The 23,100-nt window shown below is 46.8% G+C and overlaps 2 protein-coding genes across 3 annotated transcripts in view; both read right to left on the bottom strand.

Annotated features, from left to right (window-relative positions):
• The window catches only part of plxnb3 (plexin B3), a 42,722-nt gene extending 30,046 nt beyond the window's left edge, over positions 1-12,676 (bottom strand). Inside the window, 1 exon segment of the mRNA XM_047039262.1 lies at positions 12,441-12,676. The gene's annotated coding sequence lies outside the window, so the exon portion shown is untranslated.
• Positions 12,677-12,876: 200 nt separating this feature from the next.
• abcd1 (ATP-binding cassette, sub-family D (ALD), member 1) lies at positions 12,877-23,046 on the bottom strand. Of its 2 annotated transcripts, XM_047039264.1 has the most exons (11): positions 21,858-23,042; positions 21,078-21,593; positions 19,944-20,124; positions 19,447-19,589; positions 18,691-18,871; positions 18,506-18,600; positions 15,674-15,819; positions 15,279-15,424; positions 14,897-14,981; positions 14,674-14,799; positions 12,877-14,414 (listed from the first exon to the last, which is right to left on the bottom strand). In XM_047039264.1, exons 1-11 carry the CDS (start codon positions 22,281-22,283, stop codon positions 14,153-14,155), a joined length of 2,307 nt encoding a protein of 768 aa, XP_046895220.1. In that variant the 5' UTR covers positions 22,284-23,042; the 3' UTR covers positions 12,877-14,152. The 2 variants fall into 2 exon arrangements, with proteins under 2 accessions (XP_046895220.1, XP_046895219.1); XM_047039263.1 differs by having other exon boundaries at positions 18,506-18,871; positions 21,858-23,046.
• Between the last annotated feature and the right edge of the window lie 54 nt (positions 23,047-23,100).

Below are 23,100 nucleotides of genomic sequence, written 5' to 3'. Positions count from 1 at the left end.
ATCAAGACTCGGAGACACACATAGAAAGACAGAGGGATGGTAGAGATAAGAGAGGTGACAGAACCCAGGGGGGAATAAGAGTCCTTGCTAGGACCCGGAGACACAGACCTACTGAATGGAGGTGAGACCTGTCTGTTTTGTGCAAACTGTTCTATAATGAGCTGGTGAAGAACTTTTCAATTAAGAGACAATAAAGCAGATCCGCGCATACCTCTCTCCCTCTCCTGCTCTCCCTCTCCTCCTCTCCCTCTCCCTCTCTCGCTGCCTGGACAACAAGAGTCCTCCACACAACAATGATGGTTTGTTTGTCAGTGAGTTGTAACGTTCTGCCCTAAAAACACCAATCCTTTCCTGCCAACAATAGACAATGCAAACATACAGAGTCCAGGACAGACACACACTCCACACTTGAAGGATGTTTAACCAGCCAGCTGACAGGCGTGTTCAGAGCCATGGAGCAGAGTAAGGACCCGGCCTCATTAACCAAGCCTGGCTGGTGGGACCCGGGGTGAGGTCATGGATTAGTGGTTAGACCCCCTACAGAGGCCAGGTCAAGCAGCCACAGCACCTGGAGGAGCAGCAACAAAGACAGGTCACGGCTGCATACAGTCAGACTGGGCGGGCTGGCAGTCTTGGGGACTTCAAGGGAGAACCCAATGAAGGAATATTTTTCGATAATTAAAACTAATAGGTATATCAGTGGATTAATTGTGTGCCGGATCTCTGTAATGACCCAGCTGTTGGGTCTGCATTGTGCCTCAGAGGAGAGCAGGGTCCCAGCCTTCATGTAATCCCCCTTGTCCTGACTAACATGGTTAAACACCTTATCTGGCAGAAGGTAAGGATCTTAATTGCACCATTGTAAGGGGGATAACCTCCCAGTCGAGTCTGCCAACTGCTATACAATGGAGGCCTGGATACTTCCTTTCGTGGTGTTCATAAATATAATATTCAGGGTCTAGGCAAAACTGTAGCAGATTTCTTTTGTGTTTCCGTTTCAGTAATATGCGCCATTATATATTGTTGCTCTAATCGTAGATCACGTAAGGTGTAGCTGGGTGGCAGACAGTTTAGCTCCTGAATGCAAGGTGATAATTGGTTTAATAATAAGGTAGCTGGGCTAAAAAAATAAACCTGGTTGATCCTCTTGTCCTTCAACTGGACCATAAAAGCAGAAGAAGAACAAAGGCTTTACTGGAGCATGGCTGAACACACACACACACACCCACAAATGCACGTGCACACACACACACAAGTACAAATAAAGACACACTCTCGTACACATCCGAGCATGCATGATTTGACACAGACACGTACACCTTCTCTCTCTCTCTCACTCATTCTTTTCTTTCTGTCAAAGCTTGTGTAGAAGTGAACATGGAAGAATGGGTAGGAAAGGATAGGCAGGGTAGAAGGAAGGATAGGGGTGAATAGTAGGGATGATGGAAAAGGAGAAAAGGGTTAGTAGGAAGGATAGAAGGGAGGATGGAAGAGGATTGAAGGGAGGATAGTGTAGGGAGGATGGAAGAGAGGATAGGAGGATAGTAAAGGAGATGTCCTTTAGTAGTGAAAGACTGGGATTGTACCCTGGTCATTCTGTCTAGCAGCACAGCTACTCTGCCCTTTCTCCCTTACCCTCTATCTCTTCCTTTCTCTCCATCTCTGCCCTTTCACTCTCTCCCCCTTCTCTCCCCCTTCTCTCCCCCTTCTCTCCCCCTTTCTCTCTCTATCTCTCTCTCTCTCTCTCTCTCTCTCTCTCTCTCTCTCTCTCTCTCTCGTTCACACCACATTCCTCCGTCCCTGACTCCCTCCCTCAGTCTCTCTTTCCATCTCGCCTCCCCAACTGTCCAATCATGTCCAGCCCTTAAACTGTGCAGACAGCATGCCCATTACAATATCAAAGGCTGACTTGATAAAGATGGGCTGTGTGTGTGTGTGCTTGTGAGTGTTGTGTGAGCATGTGTGCACACCCGTCCGTGTATGCGGGTGTGAGAGAGTGCGTGTGCCTCTGTGTGTATGTGCGTGGGCATGTGCCTGTGTGCCTGTGTCCACGAGCATGGGCCTGAGTGTTAACGGAAGTCGAGCGACCCCAGCAGGGCTAGAGACAGCTCTCTTATTGTGCGGCCAATAGTGTGTCCAGTGTGGCTGGAGATGACCCCTGACCTCCCCTGCCGCTTGGCTTCCTCTGCAGCACCAGCCAAATACCAGGCTGCTGCCTCTGGCACAGGGACCCAGTAATGACTCGACAACAAGCTACGCTGGAAAATAAAGGATTTCTGCTCGTTCAGATTACCGTCCTTTGGAGAAAACCACACAAGACGCAGCAAACTAGATTAGAAAACTGCAAAGCTAACTTAGTTAGGATGAGCTGTAGACATTACTACAACTAGCCAACTCTCGGGTTTGACGAGATTACCATAACAGATCAATGGTGTTCAGCTGTCTGTGAGCAGCTTCACTCTGTCTGTTATCAAAGCTTGTTCATTTGTCGGAGGAGATGTTGTCAGAATGAGGTCAGCTGACTGCCTCCTCGTGTCTCTGGACAATGCCTGACTCAACTGAAGGTCTTTCTCTGCAGTCCAGAACGGAGACACACACTCTCCATCCCTTTCTCTCTCACACGCACACGATACGCACACACACATTCTCTCTCTTTCACACACACACACACACAGACTCATTCTCTTTCTCTCAAACACACACACACATTGAAAACAAATGTGCATCTCAGCCGAATGTCATGAGTTTAAGCATCAGAAGATTGAGCTACTGTCTCAAAGTTCGTTTCCAGAGCCCAGTGTGAAGGTCCCTTCATGGCTGACCAGCAGCTCTCTGTCAGGTGACTGGGTCATAATGGGCCATCAACAGTCCAGTTAAACAACTCCTCTGGTGTGACTGACAGGCTTATTCAGATGGTGTTTTATGCAGTCACAGTAATGTACAGTGCTGTAACTGTTCTAAGCCTGTGGCAAAGGGAGTTGGGGGTTACACAAGGGTGGGGGTCGGCACAGAAATGACAGATTTAGCGATTAGATTCCTGGTCTTCAAGGGCATGGAAAAGATGCCACTAATAATCTAACCAATGTTGAAACAAACTGCACTGCCAATAACTGCCAACGTGTGTTTAACTTGTTAAATTCAAAATTCATCAATAAAATCATAAATCCTTAGGACAATATGCACTAGATACTGGAGGGAGCCCTACTTCAAAAGTGTTTTACAGAAATTATTCTTTTATCACATTAGCTACTGTTATCTGCTATCTGTTCATGAAGATTGACAGAGAGAAAAACAGGGTAATCCAGACAGATGAGAAGGCATAAAGGAAGGAAGGCAGACAGGAAAGCAAGCAGGCCGGCAAGAGTGCAAACAGGCAGGCAGGAAGGACAGAAAGGCAGAGCTGCAGGCAAGCTGGTTAAACACTGCTGCCTGTAGCGTCCTGTACACCAAAGGCCTTTAGCTGTTCTAGGAAATGTAGACTAACAGGTTAGGCAAACTGCCAGACTGACCGACACGTGAGAGATGGAAGACCACACTCAGGGCTGTCTTTCATTCTGACGGGCAACAAGCTTGCTTTCATAGTCTAGAACAACCCTGAGAAGTGTTCCTACAAGGATAACTTATTCTACTATTTTGGTAACGGTGTCATTCACACTTAAATCATCCACAAAAAAGAGTTGCTGTCATAGACCAAATATCTCAATTCATCACTTAAAGGACCTTCTACAGTCAGTGTGATAACAGCAGGATTTAGGTGAAAAGGCTGAAATTGTTAACAAAACCAGAAAAGAGAAATATATTAGTTTGTTTTTTCTTTTACATATGCAAACACAAAATGTGCCAGGCAGACATGTTGTACACTACAGTAACAGCTAGTGGTGACATATGTAGCCTACATTCCTGTGCCATATCTTACATTTGCTAATCTAGGCTATACTTAACCCTTAATCTGAGGCAGATTCAAACGCATCCGCCTCCATTATGAAGAAATAATCCCCTCTCTGTTACAACGTACCACAACCACCAGCATCAGCATCATCTGTTAACACCACCCCCCCCCCCCCCACACACACACACACACTCCAGTTTAACCCATCAAAATGTAGCCTAGCCCTTGTCCAAAAGGACAAAGAAATCCTCCCTGCCCCTACTCTATCAGGTTCCTTTACCAAGACCCCCAAAAATCACACAAGCCGTTTCATTTGATTCACAAAGTCTGTTTAAAAGGGTGTTGGTTTATAACAACAAACTAAATTAAGTGGACTCAACAAAAAGCTAAATGACCATGTGTGTGTCCGTAATGTCTATGACAGCATGTGTGGTATGCATGCCTGTATGTGTGTGTGTGTGCCTTTTCTAAGCAAACAAGTGAAACAGATGCATCTGCTTTTAGACAGCTGCATGGCAAAGGCACCAATTAAAGTGCCACCCCTGTCTTTGACACACATTATTACACACTCTATAATCTGCACTGCAAATCTCCATCTCACAGACACACACACTGGTCGGGGAAGTGCGTGCATATGTGTGAGTGTGTGTGAGAGAGATAATGTTTATCTGTGTGTGTGTGTGTGTGTGTGTGTGTGTGTGTGTGTGTGTGTGTGTGTGTGTGTGTGTGTAAGTGAAAAGACAGAGGGAGGAAGGAGAGGAAGGAAGAGGAGGGGAGCAACAGAGACATTGGAGAGGAAACCGGGGAGGAGAAAGGACGCAATGGAAAAGGAGAAAAGAGAGGGAGAAGAGAGAGTAAAAATACATCTTCACAAGAACAGGACTCAGACACTTCCTCAACAACAAGCACCATGATTATGCTCAGGAACTCTAGTCAGCCTGCAGGACAGTTTGCCAGTCAGTCAGCCAGCTAGCCAACCAGCCAGCTAGTTAGGTGGTTGGTCTGCCCTGGCTGGCCTGTAGTCAGCCAGCTAGCTAGTATAACAGCCAGTCAGCCAACCAGCCAGCTAGCCAGTCATGTGGTTGGTCTGCCCTGGCTGGCCTGTAGTCAGCCAGCTAGCTAGTATAACAGCCAGTCAGCCAGCTAGCCAACCAGCCAGCTAGCTAGTCATGTGGTTGGTCTGCCCTGGCTGGCCTGTACTCAGCCAGCTAGCTAGTATAACAGCCAGTCAGCCAGCTAGCCAGTCAGCTAGCTAGCTTGCTAACCAGTCAGTGAGCTAACAGGTCAGTCAGCTATTCAGTCAGATAGCTTATAGGTCAGACAGTGAGTTAGTCAGCTAGCCAGTCTGAGTCAGCTAGCTAGTAGGTCAGCCAGCTAGCCAGTTAGTTATCATTGTACAGTCGTGGCCATAAGTTTTGGCAATGACAAATGTTGTGTTTTGCAAAGTTTGCTGGTTCAGTATTTGAGGAAAATGTTTTCACGTTTGTATAGAATACTGGAATCACAATAAGGCACATTTCATATTTTTGTAAGCTTTTTGGGGGCGAAACTTTTCAATATATGCAAATAGTCCCCTCTTTTACAACAGTCTATCTGCTCTTAGAATCCAATCAGAATGATGGAGGAATTTCACCTGGCTAGAACTAGTTCACACTTTCCCCTGATGCTGATGCTGATGATATGACTACTGAAATATGTTAGCAGTCATGTATGCCAAGGCCCAGTAAGCTTCGTGAACACAAAATGTATGTCGCTCCCAATACTTTTGGCCACAGCTGAAGGTGAGCCAGTCCATGAAGAGCTGTAACCCACTGGCAGGATACAAGAGGAGGCTTCAGCCTTCACTGCTGACAGGCATGTAGGCCTTACTCAAAACCTCACATCAAATACACTAAGACACGCATCCATATGCAGTGAACGTGCACACGCGCAAACACAGAAGGTACACTTTCACCAACGGGCTGGCCGCCTACTTATTAGCCAGGGGAGTAAATCAACAGGGACAGTGTGTGTTTCCCAGGGGAAGGGGAAGGTCGGGGGGGGGGAGGAAGGGAGAGGCAGAGGATGGGAAAGGGGGACTGACAGCAGCTGAATGGGGAACTCTCCAGAAGAGAAAGTGTGTGTGTCCATCCAAGTCCCTTCTTCTATCCTAAGCAGGCTTTGTAAACACAGCCAGTGTGTCGAGTCCTGTCGATAAAGCCCTGTATGAATTGAAGGAGACAAAACCAAACGACAAATTGGCACGGTAGCAAGGGCTCTGCTCCCCTGCTCCTTGACCCTCCTGAATGGGCTAAGAAACTAAATTTCATTATCTGCCTCATAGGAATAGGCAGCCTGTTAGAAACACAGGGTCTGAGGGTAGACTGTAGACTATAGGGGGAGGGGGAGACAGGAAGAGACAGGCCAATGGAGAGGAACAAGAGAGAGAAATTGGGTGTGGAGAGAGAACAGGAGAGCAGGGCGACAGACTGCCAGGCGGGCAAACAGACTGACAGATAGAACCCATTACCTGGTACTAACTCTCCACATAGCTTCCTGGTGCTGACCATTCTTACCAATCATAAGCGCTTCCAGCACCCTAGCTCCCTGTTCCTAACCAACCATGGTACTGTAATGTGTGTGTTTCCCCCGGAGTTGTGTGTTCAGTCAGAACAAACAGTGTGAGATCAAACACTCCTCTAAACACACACAGGATAAGCAGTCTTGCTGGGATCAGAGTTGGTGAAACCCAGTCTAGGGTCAATGAAAGACAACTGGCCATAAGCTAACTTCTCCTTTACATACAGTACAGATCAGATCATGGGCTTTCCGGGGTCAGTGCTACAGCAACTAGCTAGCTTAGCCTAGCTGAGCGACTAGCTATTAAATCAACTGTTAGCTTCAACTAAACTAGCTACTAGCTAGTAATACACTGCTGGGGTCAACTTCAAAGAAACATCAACAAAATAAAAACACTTTCTAAATTCTATACTTTGTGTTGTCAGTCCCCAAGAAAGCTGAGTGTGGGCACAGTTTAATAACATCAGTAAATGGTCATTATGTTTTGGGAGACTGATCAGTCCACACAAGAGCAAAGGAATCTAGGTTGCCATGATTGTCTACTCTACTGCAATCAGGTATTTCTGCAATCCTACTGTTCCTGGCCTACTGTTTCTAGCCTACTGTTCCTAGCCTACTGTTCCTCTTAAGAAACAACTTGCTGTGTCAATGACAATGACTGAGATATTTGGAACAGTGTTGCTGATGTGTTGCAGTAATCAAAAGTAGCATGGGGTTTCAATACAATGTGACCAATTCAGTTCTAAATGCTCAATCAAGGGACGACAAAAGCCTATTTTGCCAATGACAGAGGTCATCCAAAACAATTTAACACGTCCTTCGCTCTGATAATGTTTATAAGTAATGACATTCCATACAACCGCCCTATGAACAAGGACACAAGCCATACTCTCAGTCTATCCCTGTCTGATGTCTCTCTGGCCTGATCTGTTTCACTCTATATCCGGGCAAGCCACAGACTCCAAATTCTCCACACTTAACCATCAACACACTATGTAATAGTAACCTTCACACTGTCTCTTTGTTTTTATGAAAATTCATATCAATGCCACCCCTAATGAGAGGATTCCACATGACACTGGGGGGGAGGGTTGGGGGGTGGGGTGTGGCGAGAGAGAGAGATAAAGAGAGTAGGGGGAGTGAGGGGGCGGGGGAGAAAGAGAGGGGAAGAGAGAGAGACATTCCTTCATTCCATTTATTTGGCTCAGGCTGAGAAACACCAGCTAGCATTAGAGCACTGCAGGAGGGTAAGTACCTTGTTTTCCCCTAAACCAGACCTAGATTATGGCAGCATAATCCCACATCTCTGCTGCTGTATCTGACAACCACAGATGGCAACGGGATTAGGACTAGTCCTGCCATTGGTCAATCCCGGCATGACCGTGTGTAGAGGAAGTCTCAGCAGAAAAAGTCTGTGTTAGTCCACAGGATCATATTTTATATGCTAGAGCACCCAAGTCAAACTGAAGAGTGAAATACATTTTTTTCCCTTTCTCCACTGAGCAGATTGCGTTTGAGCAATTGAGATGTCCGTTTGAAAAGAAATTAATTGCAAATTGAACTGAGATTGTCCAATTGTTTGGAAAGGCAGATGAGTCCACTGCCTGGGGAACAATATGCATGATATATCAAAAAAGCTATAAATTTATAATGACACCGTAAGCGCCTTTCAAGACTTAAATTTGTTTTGGTTGGCCACTCTGCATCTGTGGGTGTGTGTGAGTGTGTGAAAATGTGCATGCGTGGTGCGTACTGACAAGGGCTGGGGAGGGCAACACAGCAGTTGGCATGATGAAGGTTTCTTCTCACAGCCAGCCACCACACTTGACAGGATCTGTGTCTGAGCTGGGGGGTGATGGTGTGAGAAGGGGGGAGGAGGAGGGAGCCAAGGAGGGTGGTGGTCCTAATCTGTCTGTGCACTCCAAGGATCCTTAACCACCCCCCCTCCATCAATCTGCTGGGATCAGCCCTGGAGGGGGCCGCGGGCAGCACCGTGCGCTCCCCCCTCCCACCCAAGAGACACCCATCTCAAACACAGAAACACACATACGGCTCTGGCTATCATCCCCCCCTTTACTCCTTACTAGGGGTGGTTGGAAAAAATCGATTCACATTTGAATCGCGATTCAGTCTTCTAGCGATTCACATCGATTCACAAATGAAAAAATAAATATATATAAACGTTTTTTGGGGGATTCAAAATCGCAAAAAAACGTGAATCGATTTTTTATCGATTCGTGACCCCAAGAATCGATTCGAAAACTACCAAAAGATTCCCACCCCTACTCCATACCTCTCCTCACAAAGCTTTCTCTGCAAGGAGATGATGAGTGGGGTACCAAACCCTCTTGATATCACACACACACACACCACCCGTGGGCTCGGACCACACCTAAACAGAGAGCGATGGCCCGCCGGGCTGAACAAGCTGCTAACTGAGCCACAAGGGAATAGGCCTGACTCCTTCTCCCTTTCATCCTCAACACATCACCTCATTAGAATTCAGAAATCAAAGACTTCTCTCCAGAATCAAGCAGAGATACAATAACAGTCAAAGGTACACAGGGGTCAATGCTGCAATGCTGCAACACTGCAGTTCATGGAAAAAGGCAACTTTAAAAGAGAAAGAAACCAAGAGATGGATAGATCATGGATAGATAGATAATTGTGTGTTTGTGTGTGTGTCCCGTGTGTGCTTGAGTTTGTATGTGAGTGTGCCAAAAATGTGAGTGTGCCAAAAAGAGAAACATCATAAGAAACATTCTCGAACAGCATTTCCTGGCATCCTGCTGTGGAAGTGACATCTCTGGTTTGTGCATGCAGAGCAAGGTGTTGATTCTCTGGCACGGTGGAATCGCACACGCACAGACAGTTCTAACTGATATCATTCAAAGAAACAGATGGTTGGGCAGCTTGTGTGTTGTGGAAGCAATGCATTTAATCAGCTGGCTAGGGCACTTGATCATAATTCCAAAAAGCCTCCTCTCTTAGTGAGGTGAACGGAGGCTCAAATGAAAACATTACTGCCAAAGAAAGGCTTCCCGACGCTAAATGCACTTGAGCCACACCACCACAGTCTGGAGGAGAGAGACCCGCGCCTGCATGACAAAACACTTTAGGCGATGAGACAGAATGGAGAGGCTAAGATAATCCGGTTGTAGAGAGCAGGTGTCGACACAGACACACATGCATGCACACACACACACACACACACACACACACACACACACACACACACACACACATGCAGGCACGCGCGTGTATATACACACACATGCATTTCAAAATCCCTCCCCCCCTAACTCCGCTCCTCTCTCATGGGGTTTCTCTGCTCTGTCATCCCCTCCCCCAGAAGGCTACACCCCCTTAACACACACACGTATCACACACATACGCACTCAAATACAAAGACACCATAAACACACGGATGAACAATGCTGACACACATGCAAACACAAGCACGCACACTAAACTGGACAGACCAGTAGGTCTACTCTCTTGGCTGTGTTCCACATTTGCATTCACCTAAAGGGAAAATATATTTCCCTTTTTGCATGGTCTACTTAAGATGTTTTTGGATGTTTAAACAGACTACTATTTACGCTACACTATTCCAATCAACAAATCCACCGACTAAACCAACAGAAACAGTCAGGAAGACTAACAAACCTCATGTTTACACAGAAACCATATCCAACTATGAAGACATCAATAAACAATTTAGATCACCACACTGCACTGACCTTAATTCAATTTAAAGACAATTTAAGACAGTCATTTGTCATCAAGTCTAAACATTGTCCCCTGATCCTCCTGGTAAGCCTGAAACGTATGTGTGTGTCTGTCTGTATGCTGTGATACGCGTCTGCATATGTGGGTATGTTTGTGTGTGGTCTCAACCAAACAGACACAATCCCTTCCTAATCCAGATTGAGTTGGGAGTGAGGGCAGTATTCTGGGCAGCCTTCAAATGTAAAGATGGGAATATATGTGATGATAGTCACCAGAGCCACATGAGAGGAGCAGCCTCACTATCAGTCTGTCTGCCATCAACAGAGGCTGGAGGGAAACTCTGACGTCTTGGGCTAGCAGGAGCCTATTCAAAAGCACTCGGCCACAGTCTACATAACAGTTAACAGGCCTAAATGTTTTTCTATCTTGTCATTTTTCGTTTTCAAATCCATGATTATAAACAGCAATTAGTAACAGGCAAAATCCTCAAACAAAGACGTGGAGATCTACAAGAACAACATGTCAATTTGATACGGCTCGTGTGACAATCACACAATAATTGACTCAAATGGAGCAAACAAAAGACTAGATCTGAATATTCTCAAAACACATAATAGTCAACTGATGCGGGACCATTAGAAGAACAAGCGATGTACATCATGTCCATAATGGGATAGTGTCCCTAAGGGGCCTAACATGTAGAGTAGGTGTCAGATCATTAGAGGGTCAAGATGGCCTAGCGGGGGGAGGTGGAGGGTGGGAGAGTGGTGGGGGAGGTGAGGAAGCAGATTACAGATTATTAACAAGAAACAAAGTAATCAGGCCTGGAAAACCCCTCCTCTAATCTAGCCTAATCTAATCCCAGGGCAGGGGGAAGAGAGGGAGCAGAGTAATTAAGTAAGGGGGGAATTTAGGAGTGGAACAACCATTGATTACATCATCAACCTGGCCAGGAAGTGAGGGTGAGTAGAAGTCCAGGTCAGACCTTTCCCGATCAGACATCTGTCTTCGACAGTGACCGTCTGCATTTTTCTGAATCAATGTAATGGTTATGTGATGGAAGGCATGGTGTGTTTGACACTGGGGAGTGACACCAACCTGATACACACACACACAGACACACACTGAGCCTGGGACGCTGAGGAGAAGGAATAGCAAGTTCAGGGACAGTGCTAGGAGATAAGAACCAGACTGGACCAGCCTGTAACTTCTGAGGACAGCAGGACTGTCTTCAGCGACCACAAACAGTAGCATGCTATGCTGCAGTAGGTACAAATCAACCGAACACAACAATGACATATTCAGAATGGATCGACCAAACAAAACATGTATCAACATGTTTATGTGGGTGTTTGTTTATTCATACTTCCCTTCATTTCCTTGTCATTACTGTGAATGGACCCAAACTGAACACCCCTCCAGCACGTCACTACAGGATTTCATAAATATTTCCTTAATCAAAGTCTAAAGGATAAATAATAAAAAGCACAATAAATAATAAAAAGCTACATTAAAACACGACAAAGGCTGTGGACTAATGGATGGAAAGTCTGGGAAAACCAAAGCACGTAACAGCACAAGGAGAATAATATTAAATGAATGACCAAACCGTTTTTAACACATAAATGTTAATAGCCAAATCTAAAGCCAGTGCAACTCAAAGTCTGAACATTACTGACAAACTGTCTTTAAGCACGACCACTTGACTCACTCGCATTCAACGGAATCAAACACACCGCAAAAAAACTGTTATCGTAGTGTGAAGTAGCTAAAGGATGACAGGTGGACTGGTCTCACATACAATTCCTCCAATGACAATTTTACGTTTTTAGCTTTTTGTTGTTGTTAAAGAAAACGCGAGAGTAAGAGGATTTTCTCTCTGAGTGAATAATAATTTTTACTAAGATACAGAAAGGTGTTGGGTAGCTAGGAAAAGTCGTTCAAGCCTGTTAAACACCTAGAGCGACCGTGCATGGAGGAATGCGAACTATTCCGTATGCTTGAAGTGCCTAAGTATGGACTTGACAAGCCGAGTGACAAAACACTCTAAAACGCCCAACACCACAATATTTGGCAACAAAACTTTTCACCAGTGTAATATTGTTCACTCTCACTGCATAAAGACAGTTTGCAGTCATCTACCTGGGGAAATGTGTTCCAAGGCTAGCTACTAAAACTGCACTCACTGAAGCGCAATAATAGACAGGCAGACTGGAAAGCTATGACAAGACAAGTTTCTACATTAGAAAAAGTCACCTACCTTCACGTAATATACGGCAAGTTAGGTTTATCTGCCGCGCTTGTCTAAGAAAGTCATAAAGATGAAGCTTTGATTATGATTTACATGGAATAAAATAAGTCAGCGCAGTGGGTGTTACTCGTCCCCCGGCCCCAAACTAGCGCATCGTTCAGCTTTTCGCAATAGACTCGGAAAAGTTCCCTGCCTGGGCAAGCTGTCCCGACCGGAGAAGACCCAGAATGCAACACGTGGAGCAGGTTCGCCACAGGAAAAGGTTGTCTCCGCCCGGCAGATACAGGAGAATACCAAAGGGTGACGGAGAGCTGGTAACTAACCTTCGCGACACACTTTATGATAATTGAGTTTCACTGTGTGTTCGTGTTTGGAAGCCACTATGGAGTTGTATTAGATTGTTTGTTTTCTGAGCATGTCTGAATGTAAAGAAAAACAAGAGTTGTATGTAGCGTACTGTCCTCCATTTATTTCGGACACAAATAAAGTCCTTATCGGTTGCAAAGGAAATGGACTTAGTTAATTGTCTGCTTAACATAAAAAAATGTAATACTCTAGGATATATAGGAAATGATTAAACCTCGACTTAGTCATGTGGAGACAAACATGAAAGACTAAAATAAACGTTCTAAACTGACAAAATTGATATAAAATCAGCATTGATTTCACTTTTCTACAGCTGTAATGCTGTGGGGAAATGTACGCCATACAGTGGCACTTACCCCACCATGTTAAACATTAGAAGTCAATCTTAACATGGGGGGGGAAATAATTCATTTTCTATATATTAAAATTACTATTATACATTCATATAAAATGTAGAGAATATACTATCATGCTCTGATATAAAAATACATATATATATATATTTCATAAACCCGAGCAGAATTGACTTGAGTGGTTTTTGTGGCCAAGACGATCATGTATAGTACTAACAGTACTGTATGCATGCCATTGTATTTCTTCAGGTACTGTCCCCACATCATCAGCCCAGATCTCTCTTAAAATCATTTAGGGGGAAAAAATCTAATGTATACACACTATTATTAATTTCTTTCTTATGCGAGTCAGGACGGAGGTAATTCATTTGGTACCTGCTGCATTGGCATGACATCACCTGTTGTACAGACAATGTTGTACATATATCTCTGTGGCTATGTGACTCTGCTCAGACCTGAGGTTCTAAGGCATAGTATGGAAAGTTCTAAAAGACACCATGGGGGAGTTCTAGAACACACCAGGGAGAGTTCTGGAACTCCAGTGAGACTGCAGGAAGAGGGGAAACTGCTGTGGCAGCCTTTCATGGCAGCTTTCATCATCAACAACACCTGGCAGTATTTGGCAGCTCTTTCTTCTCTCTTCCCCTGCTCTTCACACAGCCCCCATCAGTATGAACCCCCTCACTCATCTCTCTCTCTCTCTCTCTCTCACTCACACACACACACACACCTGTCCCAAAACCTGTCAACTCCCCAAAACCAGCTCAAGGCTACTGAACCCCTGCTTATCTTTGACATATTAAGCAGTGCAGGGTGGCATGTCACTATCAATCCTCACACCTCTCATTTTCATTCCAGACAAGTTCACGAACACACACGCACACAACTTCCATCCATCTCAGAAAATACAAACACATTTCTACACATCATCCTTCATTACCCTCCCTCACCTCCCTTTTGCCTTTCTGTCTCCCTCCTTCCTGCCTTCTCTCTGCAGCGTTCCTACGCATCCTCCCTCCCCTGACCATCGCCCTCTTCCTCCACCTCCGTGAGCCCCTCTATCTCTCCCTTCTTCCTCAGAGCAGTGTCTTCCCCAAGCAAGTTGCAGAGTTCCTCCAGACGCTGTTGCATCTTGGGAATGCCAGAGAGCTGAGTCTCTAGGCGTATCTTCTCATCCTGCAGTGAAACTCTTGTGGACGCGTCCAAACGCTCAAATTGCCAACCGCCCTCCCCGTCAAACTGCAGCAGGTGAGAGTGGTATTTCCTGTCCAAGTGAGTCACAAAATAGCTGGAGTTGGAATGGGACTGTGGACAGCTGACAGATAAAAAGCAGCTAATGTTCTATTCGAAGGTAGCAATTTGACAAGTCTGCACTGCAATGATGACTATTACACCAGCAGTGCCATCTGGTGGTTGGTGACTGAAATAGTACCTTTGCCTAAACAGCCTTATTTACAAAACACTATTTTGGGACAATTTTTATACACGGCCTATAATGTTCTAAAATCTCAGATCGTACTGACCAAAGGGAGGGGCGGTGGGTGATGGACAGCAGTGCTATCCCAGAATCCTTAGCAGCCTGGAAGATCTTCCCCTCCACGTCGATGCTGACAGCGCTGGTGCACTCATCTAACAGGGCGTACTTAGGCCTGAGAGGAGGGGGTATAAAGCTTGTTAAAATAACATTTAAAAAAAAAACATTTTCACGTCAGCTTTGGCCGTCTGGTCGTCACTGAGCAGGCTGACCTGTGGTAGAACATCCGGGCCATCCCCATCCTCTGCTTCTCTCCTCCTGACAGCACGTCCTTCCAGTCACTCTCTGAATCCCAACCTGAGGCCACACACACACACACACTTACATCTCACAAAACCAAATCAACCTTTCTCCCTCCCCCTCCCCCTCCCCTCCCCCTCCCCTCCCCTCCCCTCCCCTCCCCTCCCCTCCCCTCCCCTCCCCTCCCCTCCCCTCCCCTCCCCTCCCCTCCCCTCCCCTCCCTCCCTTCCCCTCTCTTCCCCTCCCTCCCCTCCCTCCCTCTCTTCCCTTCTCCTCCCCTCCCCTCCCTTCCTTCCCCTCTCTTCCCCTCCCTTCTTCCCTTCCCCTCACCTCACCTCCCTCCCCTTTCCTCACCTCCCTCCCTCTCCAGGATGTAGTTCAGGTTAACTGTACTAAGGATGTCCTCCAGCTGCTTTTCAGTGAAGCCTCTCTCAATCATCTCTTCCTGGGTGTGAGGGTAGATCACCTGGTCTCGCAGAGTCCCCACAGACATGTAAGGCCTGGCCACAAATACACCCAACAGCCACTCCCATTACTTTCATGCCATTTTCACATCCTATCCATCATTATTTAAAGTCAATCAATATTGCATTTAGCATGTTGTATTAGCTCAGAAAAATGATTCAAATGATTTGATTTGCGCACGTGACTGGATTTGAGAAAAGGTTAAATCCAGGTTTGTTTGTTTTTTTTAATCATGGGATTGTCAAGTTCCCAGTGCTGCAGAGGACAGGCGGAAGGTAGAGTACCTCTGGGGGATGTAGAACATGCAGTGTGGCGGAGGTTTGTAAAGGACCCCTCCATAGACAGGCCAGAGGCCACTCAGGATCCTGAACAGAGAACTCTTCCCACATCCGTTGGGACCTGTTATCAACAGATGCATCCCCTCCTCCACCTGGGAGAGAAGAGAGGGAGGGAGGATTATAGAAGGAGGGCAGAAAGGGGGCGAGATGGAGAGAGAGAGATGGAGGGGGAGAGATGGAGGGGGAGGTAAGAGAGGTAAGAGAGAGGTAAGAGGGCAGAATGGAAGACACAAAGGGAAGGGGATGGAGAAGAGGAGATTGTAAGCATGGAACCGTAATGGGGAAGAGAGCCAGAAGGAAAGAGAGTCAGAGGACAGGTGAGGAATAGTCAAGGAAGAGAGTATGAGGTGGATGAAAGAGTAGAGAGAAGTAGTTAAAAACCAGTTAACTCAAAAGTTGAGATGATACATCTGCATCTGTATTCAGTAGTGATAGCATCACCAAACATTAGAAGAGGTGGACTTCAATGGAGAAGCCCTGTGTGTGTGTGTGTGTGTGTGTGTGTGTGTGTGTGTGTGTGCGATGTGTGTTTGTGATGTGTGTGTGTGAGAGAGAGAGCCCTCAGGTGTAATGATCAACTCCACCTCTCTCTGTACTTCAAAGAAACCATCCCACACATAATCGTGAGAGATTCCTCACATCAGAAGTTCAGAAAGAGAATCAAAGGAGCAGAGAAGCCAGTGTGGCGGCCTACATACAGCCACCAGCCTACAGGGATGCTGGGGATTGGAAATGGTGGTAGCTGAGCTGGCCTACCGTAGAGAGTGAGGGGGTTCCCTCAGTGAGACTGGGGAAGTGGGTGGACGCTGCCAGCCATACATTCACTCACACATACACTCACTCACACATTCACTCACTCACACATTCACTCACTCACACATTCAATCACTCACACATTCACTCACTCACACATTCACTCACTCACATATTCACTCACTCACACATTCACTCACTCACATATTCACTCACTCACACATTAACTTTTTTCCTCACTGTCCCAGCACCGTCCAGAAGTGCAAAATTGACCGTCCCAACCGTACACAATAGAATACACAATGTTCTTGCTTGTTTCATGGAGGCTGACAACTATTGGTGTGGCTGTAGTATATATTATAGAAAATGTATATTAAATATTTTCTACAAAGAGAGTTGAAAGGTTGAAAATATATTTTAGATTTTTTGGGGCAAAAATAGGCTTGCATCATTGATGAATACTTGATGAGGACTCTACTTAATTCTACTGTACTCTTCACTCTACTCAGTTTTGGGCTTCTCTGTTTTCCCCCTCTCTCCTTCCACTGGAGTTTCGAAAGGTATCATTTTTTTTCTTTGAATAAATGATTTATGATGCATGAATTGATGTGATGGTCTACAGGTCTTGTCATGTCGGCAGTGGCTGCGGTCACGAGCGTATGCAGGGTTAGAAAAATACTGAGGTCCAAAAACTAAGTTTGCTAGCTGTTTGGAATTAATGTTAGCTGGTAGCTAGCTAGTTAATTTCGAGGCCTGTGCATGCCGGGGCAAGTTGAGGCAGTTCTGACTGTATTGTTTGGCTAATGGAACAGCGTCAGCAGGATTGAGTGCAGTTGTCATGGCAAAACACATCCTGCCAGCCTAGCATTGGTTTCCGGTTCCACACAGACCTCCCAGCAGAACACAACACTGTCTTGGTTCTATAGCAGAACAACACCGTCATAGTTCTATAGGCCATAGCAGAAAACATCACTGGCAAAATACACAATGTGGAATTGACAGCTTCCAATATTGATGCATGATCTAGATCAGCCAGTTTAACTATGTCATGTCCCAGTCAGACAGAAACATCCTTTTTTTCTGAACTACATCACAGAAAACTCCCAGGAAAACTCCCAGGAATCCCTCCCTGGGCATGACCACTGGAGCGTGTGTCTTCCCTCAGTGTGTGTGCACACACATGCATGTGTGTGTGTGTGCATGTGTGTATGTGTGTGTCTCCTGGGAGCAGGAATGTCAGGACATAATCAGGTCATTGTCTCTGTCAGGCCACCAGCCCTGCACTCTAATGACCCATTTAACACAGCTCTTTAGGGTTCAACACATGAATTAATCATGAAAGGATGCTTCAGAGAGGGATGTCATGTCTGTGTGAGGATGTATGTGTATGTGTGTGTGTTCTATGACAGACATTCACACACACACACACACACACACACACACACACACACACACACACACAACTTAACAGACCAAATGGCAGCCCCACGGAAACTGTTAACATGTCATTGTAGAGGAGAGCCTCAAGCAGTATTGTCAATGGATGGCAGCAGAGCCAGAGTCAGTGCTGGTGGTCTTGTGTCGGTCTACACAGAGATGACATCAGGGTCTAGTCCCTGCCTGCTCGCCTGCACACGCAGAGCACAAGCCCTCATGTGACACACACAGCCCTGTGGAGTCATCTAGGCTGACTGTGCTCTCACAGTGCATAGTCCAGAGGTGACATTCCCCATCGGGTCAATGACTTGTGGTTGCCTGAACAGACCCCCCCCTTCGAGTCACTTTGACCTGGTTTAAACTGTCTGATAATGCTCTCTCACCTGACATTGCTCATCATGCGCCTTATCGCTTCTTTCTAGATAAGTGCAGGAAAGGAAATAGGAGGACTATGGCTAGGATGGCAGTGTGGATGGTAGAGACTAGGCAGCAGTAGTGTGGTTGTTGTGCCCTTGATGCTGAGGTAAGTAAGGGCTGGGGTGTAGGCAACGTGTGTGTACTGAGAGGCACAGAGGTGGTTTGTGTTACCTGGATGTTGAGACAGGAGACCACCACATCACCTGTAGGGGTGATGATGGGCAGGTTCTCGCAACGGATCTCCTTCTCTACATCAATCACCTGCCCTGCACACACACACACACGGTGCAATGAGTGTGGGACCGCTTTGTGATAAAGGATGGAGCATGTAAGAGGCGTGTTCCTGGCGTGTTTACCTCTGATGGTCAGTGGTCCCTCCACACGCATGCCGTGTCTCATGACGCGTGACTCGAGCCCAGGTTCTCCTGCTGCAAGGAGGTTCTCCCCAGCGCTGCGGCGGAACACCCCTGCCCGCACCTCCTCAAACACAAGGAACATCTCGTGGACCCGCGCTGTGTACCCCGCCAGCTCTGTCACCTGGGAGGGAAGAGAGGGGGTCGGGTGGGGGGAGAGAGGGGGGTCGGGTGGGGGGAGAGAGGGGGTCGGGTGGGGGAAGAGAGGGGGGTCGGGTGGGGGAAGAGAGGGGGTCGGGTGGGGGAAGAGAGGGGGTCGGGTGGGGGAAGAGAGGGGGTCGGGTGGGGGAAGAGAGGGGGTCGGGTGGGGGAAGAGAGGGGGGTCGGGTGGGGGAAGAGAGGGGGTCGGGTGGGGGAAGAGAGGGGGTCGGGTGGGGGAAGAGAGGGGGTCGGGTGGGGGGAGAGAGGGGGGTCGGGTGGGGGAAGAGAGTGGGTCGGGTGGGGGAAGAGAGGGGGTCCGGTGGGGAAGGAGATCAGATCCTGGAATTAATAATCAGCCAGGGGTGATGTGATTATAGAGAGAGGACAGAAGAAGTGAGTCTGTCTGTAATAAAGAGATTCATAGAGAAAAAGGGAGTGCAAGCGGGCGAGCAGGATGTCTATGCAAGTAAGTGACAGGAAAAAAGAGAGAGAGAGACAAAAAGTGTGTTTGTGTGCTGTCTGGCCCCCAACCCCTCACAATCTGTGAGTGGTTCTAACCTCCTTGTAAGAGCTCATGATCCTCTCCACGGCGTCTGCAGCAGCGTTCAGAAGGTTCCGGGCCGTGGTGAAGGCCTGCGTGCGCTCGCTCACCAGGTCCTCCTCCTTCATCACCATGGCAGCCTGCTTCACCTCCTCAGAGTCTGGGAGGCAGCAGCGAGAGACAGAGAGAACCAGAAGGAAACGCAGAGAAACACATTAGGAAGGTTTCTCACAACACATGTGGCCACAGACCCGGCCAGTTTAACACTATATTTCTCATCATGTGTTTATATTTGAACAGATTTGAATGTGGGTATAACCATATAGCGTGGATATTTGAATATAGCTCAGTGGTAAAGCCTTTGACAGCAGATAAAGAGGATGGAGGTTCAAATCCATCTCTGTGCGTAACTTTGGATAAAAGCGTCTATTAAATGACTGCATAAATATTAGTATTGCATTCGAATATTGGGTCTGTGTCTGACCACATTTGCAGCATGTTTAGTCTGTTGTACCATGTTGGGAGTATCCTGTGGCGGTGATGATGGGCACGGCCACCATGACCAGTCCTGAGGCGCTCCACACGTACTTCATGAGGAACTGCTCCAGCATCACGTACCACAGACGCTTGAACAGGATCAGGTTGATCTGAGACGACAGGGCCTTGTAGCTCCGCTGCAGCTGAGACATCTCCACCTGAAAACACACACAAACACACACCATGAAATGGTTAACACCACACGTCAATTCCAGACCATACAGTGGCTCGTTTTAAACACGGTGTGACCGACAAGATTGACCTTCAAACCCACGCTACGATTGAGCTGAATGGAGCTGTTGTGTGTTAGCGTGTGTAAAGCCATAAGTGAGTTAGATCCCTGGGATCAGGTCACAGCCTGACACCACTAATACTGCACTCTTGGTACTTTTCTACTGCCTTTGTTCCTCTGCATCACATGACAGTCCTCTGCTGACCAACGTAGAACTGCCTCCCTGTCACATGGATCTTTAAACCCCACACACCGTGGAGGGGAAACTAACACAACTTGTAGACCCCTGTGGGGCAAGACTACAGTCAATCCTGTAAGATAACAGCCAATCTTTAAAAGCCACACACATTGTTGTCGAGATGAACGTTCTGTCAGGCTGTTGCTCTGTGTTTATACTATGATGTGATGTTTACTGAAGACAAACTGAATCAATATGAACATGAAAGCCAGGCTGACAAACAGGAATCAGGGAAGCACTCCTTTTTTCCACCTACCACACTCCTGTTTCTCTTCTTGGTATAGTACAACACTTTAAAGACGACTCAAATGTCAGTAGGGGTTCTGTGTTGTAGTATTCAACCCTCTTAACAAAGTTCAGGCTGGTTTCTAAAGAAACTGGCAAAGTCTCTTGTGAGCAGAAGGACCTATTTCAAGATCCTTGATTAGGATGTTTGAACAGTGAGACAAACAGACAGACACAGATCTACCTTGTAACAATACGATGCCTCAGGTCTCCATCACATCATGTGTCATCAGGTATCGAGTGCTCAGAACATTGCCCCGAAAGAAAGGTGCTTGTGTGGAGCAAACCAGGCTTTCTTTGACTGCACATGTAACTTGTGGCTACTATAATCGCCACATGCCATACGTTGTTTTTACCTTGTGGCCTCCATAGAAGGCGATCTCCTCAGAGTTGGCGATGATGCGGGAGTGCATATAGCGCAGGTCGCCTTTCCTCCTGGCTTCTTCGGCCACCAGCTTCCCAAAGCGAGGCGAAAACGCCCGCAGCACCTTGGCAGTGATTGCCACGGCTACACCAGCGATGACCGCTGGCAAGGTGGTGTTGGCGCCCTTTGACTCAGCCGCCCGTATGAGAGTGTAGCAGGTCACAACCACATCCAAGATGGGTTTCGTCAGGTTGGAGTACAAGTGCGCCACGGAGGCAGCGAACATCACCACGTCTTCAGTGAGGGACTGATCAGGGTTGGCCAGCCGACCATCCATGTTGCTGACACGGTAGTAGGTCTGGTCGGAGAAGTAGAGGCGGTAGGCATGGTCGACCAGCCGGGTGCGGAAGGCCAGAGCCAGCTGGCCCTCCAGGTAGCGGATGACACTATTGATGAAGGTGGCGGGCACAGCAATCAGGAGCCACTTGGTCAGCTGCCATGCAAAAGCCTGGGGGGGGGGGGGGGGGGGGGGGGGGGTATAGAGCCATTGTTGACATTTCAAATTGCCAATGTTGCTTTACGACATCCCACAGGATAAGGTAAGTGACATACAGAAGAGGAGATAATCAAACAGGTCATGTATGCATTCTCCTCTTGCTTTCTTCCTCCCTCTCTCATACACATTCGTCTCTCCTAACCTCACCTCGACAGCACACTTCAAAAAACATGATTTATCACTGAACCCATTTATGTTGAAGTAACTCAACCCTACCTGGGGGTCCTTCTTCACAATAGTCTTGACGATCATGCCATCCAGACTGGCTACGTAGATGGAGAGGAAGGTACGGGAAATCAGGGCCAGGGAATGGACGCCCAGTAGTCCCAGCTCCTTGCAGAACAACTTGGGGAAAAGGATGCGTAGCAGGTGGCCTAACCTCTGGAAAAACTCTCGGTTCACGGCTGGTGAGCTGCTCTTCTTCTTCGCGGACACTTCCACCACTTCAGTGGAGTGGGGCAGAGGAGCCCCCAGCGGTTTAGATGTCCTTTTGCCGAGTTTAGCCCATATTAATGGATACAGCTTTTTTACTCCATACGCAGCAATGAGAAGGGCAATGGCTTTCTTGGCATTAGATGTTTCCTTGAGTTGTGCAGGTAACTTTTCATAGGCGGTCAACATTGTGCTAGCTATCACAACCATTTAGATTTTCGATCAATTGTTTTTATTTTTTATTTAGACAGGCAGCTAACGTTAGCACTTCAGCCAATAAGAGGCCAGTGAAAAGGCATTTGCCAAAGTAACGATGTTCCGTTGTATGTGAGCTGACAGTGATCAGACAACAAGGTAAAACATATGTCAAAATAAAACATACATTACGTTATGTTTAAACATGTCAAGCCTCACGCGTAAGCTAGTCAGCTACCAGGAAGCTAGCCAGCTAGCTACTGTAAAAGGGCTAGCATGTACAGTAAAACGTTTCTCTGCTTGAGTTACCGTAATATCGTTAAGCTAAAGTAAGCTTGCCTAGGCTAGATAAGAACTAGCTATATTCCTTGATACCGTACTACTAGGTAAAATACTTTACGATGAGAAGCATAACAGGTCGTTTAAAAATCCAGACAAAACTAGTACTGACCTGCTTTAGGTAACCAGCTGGTCTACGTTACTTATATGCCGGGACTAACCTTGGCTAACTTCAAAGTCGGTAAACTTCTTACGCTCGAAAACTTTCTTTGTGTCAACCCTAACCCTCGACAGGTTCCCCACCTTAAAGGTGTATATCAAAATATATCTGGAGAGGGGAAGGCAAAGGTTCAAAACGTTCATTATTATCAACAAATTCATTAGCTACAACCTAGCTAACAGTTTATCTGAAACTCTGACCTCCATAACGCTTGGCTTGAGAAAGTTTGTACTTCACACACATGCAGTCTGTTTACCAGCGGCGCGCGCGTGCGCGCTCTGTCTATCTAAGATTCTCCCGTATATTTGGCACTTGTCACGCGACCTATAAAGT

Source organism: Hypomesus transpacificus, chromosome 18 (genome assembly GCF_021917145.1).
Source record: "Hypomesus transpacificus isolate Combined female chromosome 18, fHypTra1, whole genome shotgun sequence".
Classification (NCBI taxonomy): Eukaryota; Metazoa; Chordata; class Actinopteri; order Osmeriformes; family Osmeridae; genus Hypomesus; species Hypomesus transpacificus.
This window is presented reverse-complemented; position numbering and strand designations above follow the sequence as displayed.

Excerpts from the sequence above, each read along its gene's own strand:
- abcd1 (XM_047039263.1), bottom strand. The coding sequence starts at position 22,283 with ATGGTTGTGATAGCTAGCACAATGTTGACCGCCTATGAAAAGTTACCT. Across the intron at positions 21,594-21,857 it reads TTGTGAAGAAGGACCCCCAG|GCTTTTGCATGGCAGCTGAC; the intron begins GTAGGGTTGAGT and ends CCCCCCCCCCAG. Across the intron at positions 15,425-15,673 it reads ATGTTCTACATCCCCCAGAG|GCCTTACATGTCTGTGGGGA; the intron begins GTACTCTACCTT and ends ATTTGTGGCCAG.